Source organism: Protopterus annectens, chromosome 3.part0 (genome assembly GCF_019279795.1).
Source record: "Protopterus annectens isolate FY-2018-M chromosome 3.part0, PAN1.0, whole genome shotgun sequence".
NCBI classification, from domain to species: domain Eukaryota; kingdom Metazoa; phylum Chordata; order Ceratodontiformes; family Protopteridae; genus Protopterus; species Protopterus annectens.
Window position 1 is genome coordinate 922587852 of NC_056731.1, and position 12522 is coordinate 922600373.

The 12522-nt window shown below is 41.1% G+C and overlaps 1 protein-coding gene across 1 annotated transcript in view; it reads right to left on the reverse strand.

Annotated features, from left to right (window-relative positions):
* Positions 1–12522, reverse strand: part of ROCK1 (Rho associated coiled-coil containing protein kinase 1) — a 4526103-nt gene that overhangs the window by 3650005 nt on the left and 863576 nt on the right. The window contains exon 4 of the mRNA XM_044065727.1: positions 11593–11730. Coding sequence (XP_043921662.1) covers positions 11593–11730 — 138 coding nt within the window. The remainder of the gene's footprint in view (positions 1–11592; positions 11731–12522) is intronic.

The window sequence follows — 12522 nt, forward strand, 5'->3', positions numbered from 1 at the left end:
CTAGTGATTTAAGGGAGAGAAAAAATGAATTGAATAATGTGGAGATGAGACTAAGTGAGAGGGGATATGATAAAGAAGAACTATTAAAGTGTAAAATGAAAGTACTTGGAGAGATTTATGAGGGCCCATGTGAGATATACTAAGGATAAATTGGTAGTTAGAAAATGTACTGGAAAAGAAGATATTGATTAGGAAAAATTGTTTTTTGTAACAAAGTTTTCTCCTTTTTCGGATGAAATAAGGAGAATAGTAATGAAATATTGGTATTTAAAGAGGATGATAAAATTGGTCACTTGTTCCCAGAGTACGTTACTTTCTCTTATAAAAGGGGAAAAAATCTAAAAGAGCTATTAAATTATAACTTTTTGAAAGGGAATGAAATTAATAATACAACTCCGGGTACATTTCCACGTGGACACTGTAGTCTACGATAGGGTGATAAATGTGGAGACTATTAATGGTGTTTCCTTTAATCCAAAATTCTATTTTAACTGCAGATCTATAGGGGTTGTGTATGCCTTATGTTGTTCGTGTTTAGACATTTGGTATATTGGGCCAACAAAAAGAATGGTGAGAATTCGTGTTTTAGAGCATCTAAGAGACATTAGGAATCATAGTGAAGGAAGTCCTGTGGCCCAGCATTTTGCTGAGAAACATGGTGGTTCCCCAAATTGTTTAAAATTTTGTGTTCTGGGTAAACCTTTTTCCATGGGAGGAAATGATTATCTTTATAAGTTACTTGAATTAGAGACTAAAATGATTTTAAAATTTGGAACTTTAAAGCCCTTCGGACTTAATTTAGAACTGGCCATTTAGATTTGATGAATTTATAAGTAGTAAATTATTAGAGAGTAAAATAATTAATTTAAAAAAAAATGTTTTTGTAATATGAAATATATTTTTTATATAGTTATATAATTAATAATATTAATAAAAGTAAAATAGATATATGTGTGTATAAAGATAGATTCTATTCTTAATGTTTTCAGTAAAATGTGATGAATTTGATGTAATGTTGATTTAACTGATGAAATTGAATAACTGAATAATTGGACAAGCTGTTTGTGCTAATTGCCTTTTACTGTGTATGCATATGTATAAAAAGATGTTTAGAGCATACACTTTTTGTGATCCGTGAAGGCGAAAGGACGAGGTACCAGATCTAGTGCAATAAAAGGAAAAAGGAATTCTGATAAAGTGCTTGGACTTGTGTTTTCTTTGTGGCTTGAATAGGTGTTTGGAACCAAAATCATTTTTGACCTTTCTTGTCTGACTTTTAGAGGCACCTTGGTAAGAAGAGGCATTGGAGGGAAGGCATAGACTTTCAGGGTTTTCCAGCTGAATGATAGAGCATCCACTTTCCATGCTTGAGAGTGATAAGTTCTTGTGCAGAATTTCTGTAGTTGGCAATTGTGAGGGGAGGCAAAAAGATCTATGTCTGGGCATCCCAATTTCCTTGTTATCATGCTGAACACCTGTGGATTTAGTTTCCATTCGTGAGGGTCCATGAGATTTCTGCTTAGTTCGTCTGCCAGTGTATTTTTTGTTCCTGGCAGGAATTGTGCCCACAGATGTATCTGATAGATCAGTGCTGTGTTCCACAAAGTCATGGCTTGCCTGCATAGGGGGTAGGAATGTGTGCCCCCTTGCTTGTTCATGTACCACATAACTGTGGTATTGTCAGTCTTTATTAGTAGCTGTCCTGGATGTAGTAGGTCCCTGAAAGCTGTCAGGGCATTCTGTACAGCTAGCATCTCTTTCTGATTGATGTGAAGATGCATTTGTTCCTTGGGCCACGTGCCCTGAATACATTTTCCTGCCATATGTGCCCCCCAGGCATAATCCAATGCATCCGTTGTTATTGTCTGCCTGGCTGTGGGTAAGGTGAAAGGTTGTCCCTTGCTGTGGTGACAGGCCTAGGACCACCATTAAAACTCATGTTTTAGGCAGGGAATTAAAATTATGACTGTCTCCAGGCTGTGACAATGTTGAGTCCAAACACTTTTTAGATACCATTGTAGCATCCTCAAATGCAGTCTTGCATATGGAATTAGTAGAATGCAGGACGCCATGAAGCCCAGGGCCTGCAGAATTTTTCTTGCAGGGAGCTTGGTCTTTGTTGCCATCAGTTGAAAGTAATGAGCCAGTTGCCTTTGTTTATCTGGCGTGAGATAAGCCATCTGGGCAGTTGTATTTAAACTTGCACCCAGGAATATTATCTCTTGAGAGGGCACTAGTTTTGATTTCTTTTTGTTTACTGTGTACCCTAGGCAAATTAGTAATCTTTTTACAAACGCCAGATGCTTTAGTAGAATGTCCTTGCTCTCTGCTTGAATAAGGCAGTCGTCCAAGTAGGGATATATTTGAATTCCTTTTTGTCTGCAAAATGCAATTACTGGTGCCAGGCATTTTGTGAAGACCCAGGGCGCAGTAGATAAGCCAAAGGGCAGTGCAGAGAATTGGTAATGCATTGAGCCTGCTATGAATCTGAGGTATCTTCTGCAAGATAGTCTGATTGGGACATGCAGGTATGCCTCCTTGAGGTCCAAAGTAACTAGCCGAGCCTTCTTGCCCAGCATGGGTATAAGTTACTGTAGTGTTAACATTTTGAATTTTGGAACATCCAGGAAAGTATTTAGGATAGACAGGTCCAGTATTGGTCTCCAGGCTTTGTCCTTTCTGGGTACTAAGAAAAGTCTTGGGCAAAATCCTTGCCCCTGTTCTTGCTGTGGTACTCTTTGAATAGCTCCCATATCCATGAGAGCAGCAATTTGTTTTTGCGCCTCTGCCCATTGGTTTTGTGGCAGTTCCGGCATACCTTTTGATTTTGGCAGCATGTGAAAGTGGAACCTGTAACCCTGAGAAACAATATTCAGTACCCATTTGTCCTGGGTAATTATGTGCCAATTTTTTGAGAAAAGTGCTAGCTTTCCCCCTAGGGGTGCTGCGAAAAGGTAAGTGCTTGGCATCTGTAGAGGGAAGTCATTGGGACTGTTTCCTATAAGGTTGTAATTTGTCTTCCCCTCCTTTGGGGCTGAAGCACCCCATTGTTTAGGTCTGTAGGAGCCTTGGGGCCGAGATCTGCCTCTTGGGCGTCTGTATCTGTCTCTTTGTGGCCTAACACCGGAAAGGACCAATTTTTTTGAAGGACAGTTTCTGCTAAACCTAGGTGGTTGAACCTGTAAGAAATCCTTTACTGTCTGCATTGATTTTGCTTTATCCTCCATTTTCTTTAACACCTCTTCTGCCTTAACACCAAACAAAGTATCATGCTGTAGTGGAGCATCGAATAATTTTACTTTAACATGGTCAGGTAAACTTTGTTCTTTCAACCAAGCATGCCTTCGAATAACAGAGCCTGTAACTGTGGCTCTACAAGAAGCCTCTAATGAATCAAAACCGCAGTGTAGAGTATGCTTTCCCACTTGTTCAGCTGCTGCAATAAACCTTGCATTTCCTTACTGTCAGGACTTTGAGTTTGAAACCATTTTCTGTTTTAACAATAACATGAGGTACTGTTGATATTTAGGCATGTGAAACTGGCAATTTAAAGCCCTTACAGCTAAAGTAGCAGAAGTGTAAACTTTTTTCCCTCATCTGTCCAGAGCTCTGGAATCCCTATCCGAGGGGACAGGATTTTTAGCAGTGGAAGCCTTAACCCCTTTAGGACCCTGAGAAAGATCTGCAGCAGGGTTTTTGTAAAGAAATTTATAAGAGTCAGGGACCCTGTAGCACCTGTCTGGCTTGACTGGTGCAGGGGGTAAAGAATTAGGAGTCAGACTGGATTCAGAGAAAACATCAACAATTATCAAGCACAGGAGGAATAGCCAGGGGCCTGTGCTGGGGCAATAAAAGAAAGTCTCTGAGCGTTTTCTTGGATTCTGAATAATCCTGGCTCTCCCAATGGAAATGCTCCCTCATGGTGTGCAGGGTTTCCCCAAAAGAATAATCCTCAGATGGAGAGGCTGAAGGTATAGACTCTTCTGCATCAGAGTCCTCATAGGGAGGGAGAGAATATCTCTGATCAGAAGAGGAATCAGAGGAAATAGAAACCTAGTTAGAGGAATCTTAGTCAGTGTCTGGCCTAGGCCTTTTGTCAGGAGGGGGATGGGAACCAAGTAATTAGGTCTTCGGCCATTTTAAGCATGTTTCTTTGGCATGGATGACTGTTCAGGAGAATGCTGCACTTGTTTCCTTGTCTTTAATAGTGTTTTTGACTTTGCCTTGGCTGCTGTAGTGGGCTTAACTGTAAGCTGTGAAGGTCTGAAAACACCCTCAGAAGCCGATGCCTGCTCAGCGGCTCCGGACCCATCTGAGTTTCTGTAGGCCCAATACCTTGAGTTTCCACAGGCCACGGTGTCTCCACGTGGTTGTCGGACACAGCCTGTGGCTCTGAGGTAGCGGGTGTCAGGGGCTGCGAAAGCGCCTCACTGAGAAACGGCTAACCGGCGACTGGCCTAGAAGAGGCTTCGTCATCGGTTTTGGACCTCGGATGCCTGTCCTTTTCTTTGTCTTTGCGTTTTTTATAAATTCCAGTCGTCGGTTGTTCCGACGGCATTATGTAATTAAACCTTCGGCCAAAATAATGTAAAGCAAAATCAAACCGACGTTTAATAGTGCGTTTATTGAATCTAGCACAAAAACGAAAACTGGCAACGTCGTGGTCAGGACCTAGGCAAGGAATACAGTAAGAATGAAAGTCCTTATGAGGTATTTGTTTCCCACAAGAGATACAATTATTAACTTTTATTGACATCGGTCTGGAGCAAGAAAAAGTTTCCCCAACGGGGTACTTAGCTTTATTGAAGACTTCGGTTCTGAAACTCAATTTCAAAAATCTCAGGAGTCGGCCGACCGGCACTTACGAACTGCTTTTGCTTCGCGCAGCAAGAAAGACTGAAGAAAATGGCGTTGGTTGCATCTTTTATACCCCTGGCGCACTGACATCAGAGAAGAGGCGACAGCAACCGACGCCGGACCAAGACTTTGGAACTCGGGCCGACTGCGGGTAGCCTGCTGGCAGATAACCCAAATGTAATGACTGCAACAGTGAAACACGATGAACATCAAGGATACCACCTGCCCTGTTCCTCTGATGAAACACAGCTTGTTGAAGTGGAAGTCTCCCATTTTAATTCTTGACGTCAAGCCTTCATACTTCCTCCTACTACCTGACTCTCTTATTTATCACGGATTGCAAATGCTACTACTGTCTTACTCATAAAAGCCCAGATGACTGTATCGATAGTCTTCTCTGCACCAAGACCCACTAATAATAGCAGCATTTTCTTACTCTCTGCTTTCCTCTGGATCACCACTGATGTTAAATGTTTGCCTCTCCCCAAAAACCACACTGATCCATACCTATAAATTTTAGCAACACCTTGGACATTCTCTTAGTTTGCATGGACATGAACACCTTACAATAACAGTATAACATTGAAATGGGTTTATATGAAGCTGGGTCAGGGGGTCTTTACCCTCTTTGGGTAATACAGCCACCATAGCTTATTTCCAAGATAATGGCACCACTCCCACCCCCTTTAAAATATTGTTAAAAAAAAACTTCTGGATCTTTATCAGCTTCTACCCTCTCAACATTTAAATTTCCACAGGAATATTGTTTATACCAGGTTTCCATTCTTTGTTTCTTACAAAAGCCACAAATAGCTGATACAATTTTCTGTGGTTCTCCATATTTTTTTCTTTAACACTTTATTCACTCTGCAAAAATAACAGACTTTGTTTTGAAACTATCATAATTTAAAACCAGTAATGCCATTATGCAAGTCTTTATCAATTACATCATTTATAAAAATATATAAAAGACCTATATCTTGAAACAATAAAATGAAAGTCATATTTTGAACAATTAATTTTAACTCTTCATCCTGTACCCAGCCTCCCAGTAACTTACGTTTATGCTGTATTATGTACTTCCATCAGATGGACTTTTCAAAAACTTTCATTCATCTTTTTATTGTTCATTCTGCCTAGTTTTCACCCATGGTGTTTACGTATCTGGGTCTATATTAGAACACCAAAACCTCACTTGCGCGAATCCCTAAACGCCAACACATAAATAGTGAACCGGAAGAACACCGGACGCCCTGAAGCACGAAATATGAAATACCCCGGATTGGTTCAATAGTATCAGGACACTTCCACGCGTGTTGCATGAAGACTTGGACTAGTTTGTTTACAGGGAGGTCACCAAATAAGAAGAGGGTCAAGCATGAAAAGCCTGCAAGAATACAGACTCCTCAGAGGAAGGGTTGGTGGGCTTCCAGTCTCTCCACTGTTAAAATTTCCAGTACGTCTCCAAAGGAAACATACTCAGGGGGCAACTGTGGGGATCCCCCCCCTTCATCGTAGTCCATATCTTCAGTGAGGGACTCTTCAGGGAAGTCCACGTTTCCTCTTGTACAATCTCTTATGTGGTATGTCTTCAGCGGGGGCTTCTGACGAGGACTCCTAAGAGAGGGCACCCTGCATTAGGGTATCTTGAGGCTCTTGTGCTCAATGTCCTGATGTGGGGGCCTGTGTCAGCTGTGGTTCAGAGGGAGGACATATCTGGTATTCTGATACCCATGGTTTGCCTACAAAGGCAAGGGCCCTCACCATCTCTTGGAAAGCTGGCCTGCCTGAAGAGGGATGGGAGCCTGGAACCGAGAAGGACAACCTCAGAACCGGGGTCACACCACACTGATGGGCCCACTGCCAGGGAAGAAGCCTCAAGAGGACTTGGTACTGCCAAAACTCCCAGAACTGTAGTAGACTGCACCATACTAGGGGTACCAGTGCCTGCAGTCCAGTCACGATCCTGGGGATGGCTCGGCTCCGAGTGAGCCAAAGACCAAATCGTCGGCTCTGGAACCACGGTGAGGTCTACCAGTGAAACCTAAGTGGGAACCGAAATAGGTATCGGTGCCAAGTGCTTTGATACCTGCAAGGAGGTCAAAGGAGGAGAATATGCAGGAGTCCGTGGAGAAAAACTCCTGACTTTGGTTGGGAGGGGAGCTCTGGAAGGTGTTGAAATCCCTCTGGCTGTCAACAGCTGACCCACAAGACGCACCACGTCCAATTCGGAGAGGCTCCTGGAAGATCAGGTTGATATCCCAGACAGAGAATCAGGCCATTCCAAAAAGGGCTATATTGTTGCCCAAAGTATAGATCTGCCATGGGAGAGTATTGGGTCTGTGGAACAGGCTCTCCCATCGGCACCGTGGTCTCAAGACACGAGTAAAATGTACAGGGAGGGGGGAGGAAACCAGTGCTGGATTTACTATTGTTGGTGCCAAATAGGATGGCGTTGAAGTACTAGTTGAAGGTATAGCCAGTGCAGTAGATATTACAGGTGCCGTGGTTGGGGCCAGTGTTACTGAAGACAGCATCGAAGTGGACACATGCGGCTTCGGAACAGAGGACAGCACATGAAGGGCGATTGAGGCCCTGGAGCTGGTCATTGGTGCCAATTTAGGAATTTTTGGCTTAGGTTCAGACTTTCCATCACCAGAAAGAGGTGAAGGAACACAGCGACTTCTTTTTTTATGTTCTTTTTTGGAGTGGGTGAGCCCTCCGACCCAGAAATAGCTTCTGAAAAAGGTGTTTTTAATAGGCATTTAAGAATCAATTTGTTTTTTCTCTCATTTAGGGTACAAGAATTGAACTCTTTACAAATGTCACAAGGTGGTTCAACAGAGAGATGCAGAACACCAGACAGTGGACACAAGATACACGAGTGCCCAAATTAGGCATTTTGCGACCACATTGGTCGCACTGCTTGAATTCTGTTGTTCCTTTCTTCTCAGACATGGCGGGAACAACTTAAGCAAATTGTTTATCTAACCGACAAAATATGACACAAATACAATACAAAGTACAAACTCTAAATGGAAAAACAGAAAAGCGTTTTTTTTTTTTTTATTTTAGAAAGGCAAGGAAGAATACCAACAATGGTATGTAGACTATCTCAAGAGGTAAGGGGAAAGAAAGCAGAGAGAGAGGGAAGGCCTGTACCAATGATGGTACTAAAATTACAGAGTTGGTAAGGAGGTAAGAAGAGAAAAATTCACTCAACAGGGTAAAAATTTAGCGACTAATAAGAGAAAGGTTTACAACAGTAAAAGACAGAAATTCTGTGGGAAAAGGAGGTTTCAGAATAATAATTTTTTTAGTACTTAGCTGAGAGCTGGCTTGATACGTCTTGATATGTGCGTGGCAAACGAGATCTGAGGTAACAGGGAGAGGGGCACTATGGGTAAAGCTTAGCTCGAGGGTTTTTTGCCTGGCACAAGCTTGTTATAAGGCCGACATGGTTCTGAGGACGGAACAGACACCCTTCAGTAAGGAATGAATGAAGATTAACAACATCAGATAGCTGATTTATAATCCAATAACAGGGAAGCCTCCAGGAACAAATTACATTCTTATGGAAGTTTGGAAGTCAGGAGGGAAGAACATGACAAACATTCAGAAGGTTTTGTCTAAAAAATATTTAGAAAGGGGATGGGCCACCAGCATTTTGGAATAAAGCTGTGGTGGTTGTATTACCTAAAAAGGGTACAGTCCCTTCAGCTCCAGCTTCATATAGACCCATTCCAATTTTAAACACTGATTATAAAGTGCTTATGTTTACAGTTGCAACAGAATGGCAAAGGTGTTACCAAAGCTGACAGATAACAGATAAGGATTTTTGGAGTGAATGAGAATTGTTAAGACAAAAAAAATACTCTACATGACAATAACAATGGAAACCAGTAGTGTTTTTATTTTTATTAATGCAAGTAAACTTAGATACAGTCTTAATATTTCATGATTTATTTTTACTAATTCATTTTTCTCTGACATAAGCAAATTATAATTGTGCTTGCCACTAAAAGATCAAATACATACATATATATAAGTAAATGATTATTACATTGGGGAAAAAAAACACTGCCAGAGATGTAGGCCTGGAAAACAACAAAACAGCTCACAAATTAAGAAATTAATAAGGCAAAAAAAAAAAAAAAAAAAAAAAAAAGAACAGATGGGATGCAGTACATATTTTATTTTACAGCCAGGTTGTCTTCAAATGACCAAAGCCCTGGATTGTAGCCACATCCCCAGAAATGCTAGGCTGCTGAGAATATTGTCCAGAAGATGGATATGTCTTCAGCTACTTCCAAGTCTTACAATTACTTTCTGCACAGGTGACTTAAAATAACCATAAAATAAAATATCATAGGTATGTGCCACTATGAAGACAGAATGAATTTACTGGGCCAGCAAGCTACAGAAAGGACAAAACATCACTGTGTCTTTGGGATACACTGGTTAACTAGCAGCCTGGATAGCTGGGAGAAAAAACAATGACAATACTACTGTCTGTTATCCCATCTTCTGAGAGAAAGTAAGGGAACATCTGGTGGTGCACATTCTGCTAATGCTCAGCAGCACAAATGATCTTAGAAAAGCACCCTGTTTACAAGGAAACAAGGCCATATGAAAACTGGACCCTCCACTAAGACCACTACACACCAGCTAATGTGCTTTACTGGGGGATGCACCATAGAAACAATATCCTTGTCCTTACACATTAATGAAACTCAGTTTACTTCACAAGTCAAAGTGACCAGATGCTTATAGGATGGTTGACACAAAGGCTATTTAAAAAAAATCCCATCCACAGAGGGCAGTTATAGCAAGGCTGTATATCAGGATGAAAGAAAAGAGCTGCAAAGTGCCTGATGGATCCCTAAACTGGTGTCAAGTGTCAATACCAACATCCCTTGACAGAAAGACTTGTGTCCGGAAAACATTCTGCAAATCCATACACACTGCTTCGTGCAAGGTTTTTAGAATCAAAACTATTGCACCATTTGGGCAATACTACATCTTACAGCACTAACACTCAAATGTAAATTGCTACAGTTTTAGAATATGCAGCACCTAACATACACTTTATACCAAACCTTGTCAACCTTACAAACAGAAGTAAAATCCACACACAGTACTTTTACCGATCCAGTGAATATTGTAACATTCAAAGTGAAAAATAATTATGGCAGTTAATTTTATTCAAAACACACACACACACACACACACACACGCACACACACGCACACACACACACACACACACACACACACACACACACACACACACACACACACACACACACGCACACACACACACACGCACACACACACGCACACGCACACACACCCCTCAATATTAGCCTAGACGTGTCTGGTATCACTCATACAAAGAAAGCTGCTGTCAATGTAAAGGAAGTTTCAGAAAGAGTGAAATCACTCAAGTGTAAAATACAGCTCAGAAGTCAACAGCACCAAATTAAAAAAAAACACTACTTTTCTGGGACTGCCACTAAAACACTTTAGTTTTCTGCAAGTTCATATACATCATGACTTAGTCCCAATTACATTATATTCTTCAATTCTTACTGGCAACTCATATTGGCTATGTGAAATTTTACTTTGTGGAAGGAAGGAAAGAAGCAATCTCTTCCTTACCACATTCCGTCAGTTTATCTAAATGTACAGCCCCTCCTCTCCATTGGTAAATCAACAAGATGGCATCTGAAATAGGAGGGATGAATATGGCAGCATCTTTTAACAAAACAGAGAATGATGGTACAGTATTCCTGGCAGACCAAAGAACGTGTAGTGTTATTTCACTCATCTTAATATATGCAATGTTACCCTCAAGATCATTTCAACAAAAGAAATGCAACACATCAAATGCAGCATGAACAGGACCTGGGTTTGTGGGGAATAGGAATTGGTCACTGACTGCACTGCAGATGACCTAACTTCAAACAGGAACTCAGGTGCTGCAGCAGCTGGGCAGGGTATATATGAAATTAACAGTATACTGCTCGCTGATCCTGCAGGATGGACTGGTTATTTCCTGGTGGCAAGTGTTCATGTGCAAGTGAAGGTTTGCACAGTAGACAAGTGCCACTCTCAGGAAAAATGTGGGCTTAGCATTCATAAGCAAGTGATGGTAGCCAGTGGGACATGTGCAGGACTGTGTCTGCATCCACGAAGAGAGTAAGAGGCCTATCACAGTGGTGCAGGTGTTCATGTTGGCAACTATTGGTGGTAACAGAAACTACGTGTAGATATGCCCCCTTAGCCTATGCCCTGGAAAAATGAACTGACAAGAGGAAGGTGTGGTTGTGTAGTTGCTTGGCCTGGGGAGAACTACAGTCTACTCTGAGGCAAGCCATGACTTTCCCCACTATAAAGGGAGGGGGTGAAGTCACACCCTCTGACTGCTGGGGCAACATCATCGCCTCTGTGGCAAAGGACATGTTAGTTGGGGCAGAAGGCACCATTATGACTACCTTGAACACAGATCTCTGTGGCCGATACCAGACATGGGGAAATAAATGGGCTCAACTCTAATGAAAGATGACAGACAGATGGCAGGCATGAAGCAAAAAGCACAAGAACAAAAAAAATAACATGCATAAGTTAAAGTGCTTAATTTTGACTGTCGAAACAATATTTTAGTACTGAGTCTCATCAAATTTTCATACTTAATGAATAAACAATTTTTGATAATATAATTTAATTTATGTACCTGTACAACCCATGGGCTATTTGCAAAAGCCATAATATCTCTCTCTTCCCAGAAGAATGCGGAATCTGACCTTTTGATCATTTCAAATTTGCTAAGAAGTTTCATGGCAAATACCATACTTGTAACTTTATGTCTTACCTTTAAAGCAAAACAAACAAGAAATACAAATCAGTAAATACAAATTACTTCTAGAAAGTAATACACTAATGTGTAAAATATATCTGAAACAGTAAAACTTCATGCTAGTCATACAAACAAAAGTTATGGATACTTACCACAGCATTAGATCTGTTAGAAATCATCCAATGTCTGTTAGGATTGAGATCCCACTGACAATATGCTTAGTGCACAAAACATTCTCAGGCTGCTAACTCTCCCCTAACCCACCATGCTCCCCCCCACATTGGTTTATAACTGAAGATGAGTGGAAAACAAAAGCTTCAAACTAAACAGTGCAATCATTAACATGTACTCTGAATGAATTTTACAGTAAAGAGGGAATATTGTTCAGATCCTCACCACCTTAGTACACCAGCTTTAGAAATAGGGCCAGTGCTAGCATTGTACAGGCAGACCACCCACAAGTTTCAAGTTGGAGGCCCTACCCAGAAGATGTAAGGTGTGACAATGTTGCTGCCACATCCCCTTCCCTTTACGTCAATCCTCAAAGTGTTGCTAGAAAATCAAATTGTTTTGATGACCATAAAACAAATTATCAAAAATACAGTCCACAACATTCTCAAAGCCCATACCCCCTTCACCAACCTTTCAGCACAGCAATTCTGGATAAAACTAAAAAACTAAAGGACAAAGGCTTAACATTAGGGATTTAAAACACTGGGCTTATGAACTAATAAAGACATTTGAACAGATTGTGCAGTAGCATATGCTGCATGAACCCATATTTTTTTGTGAGGAACAGACCGCAAA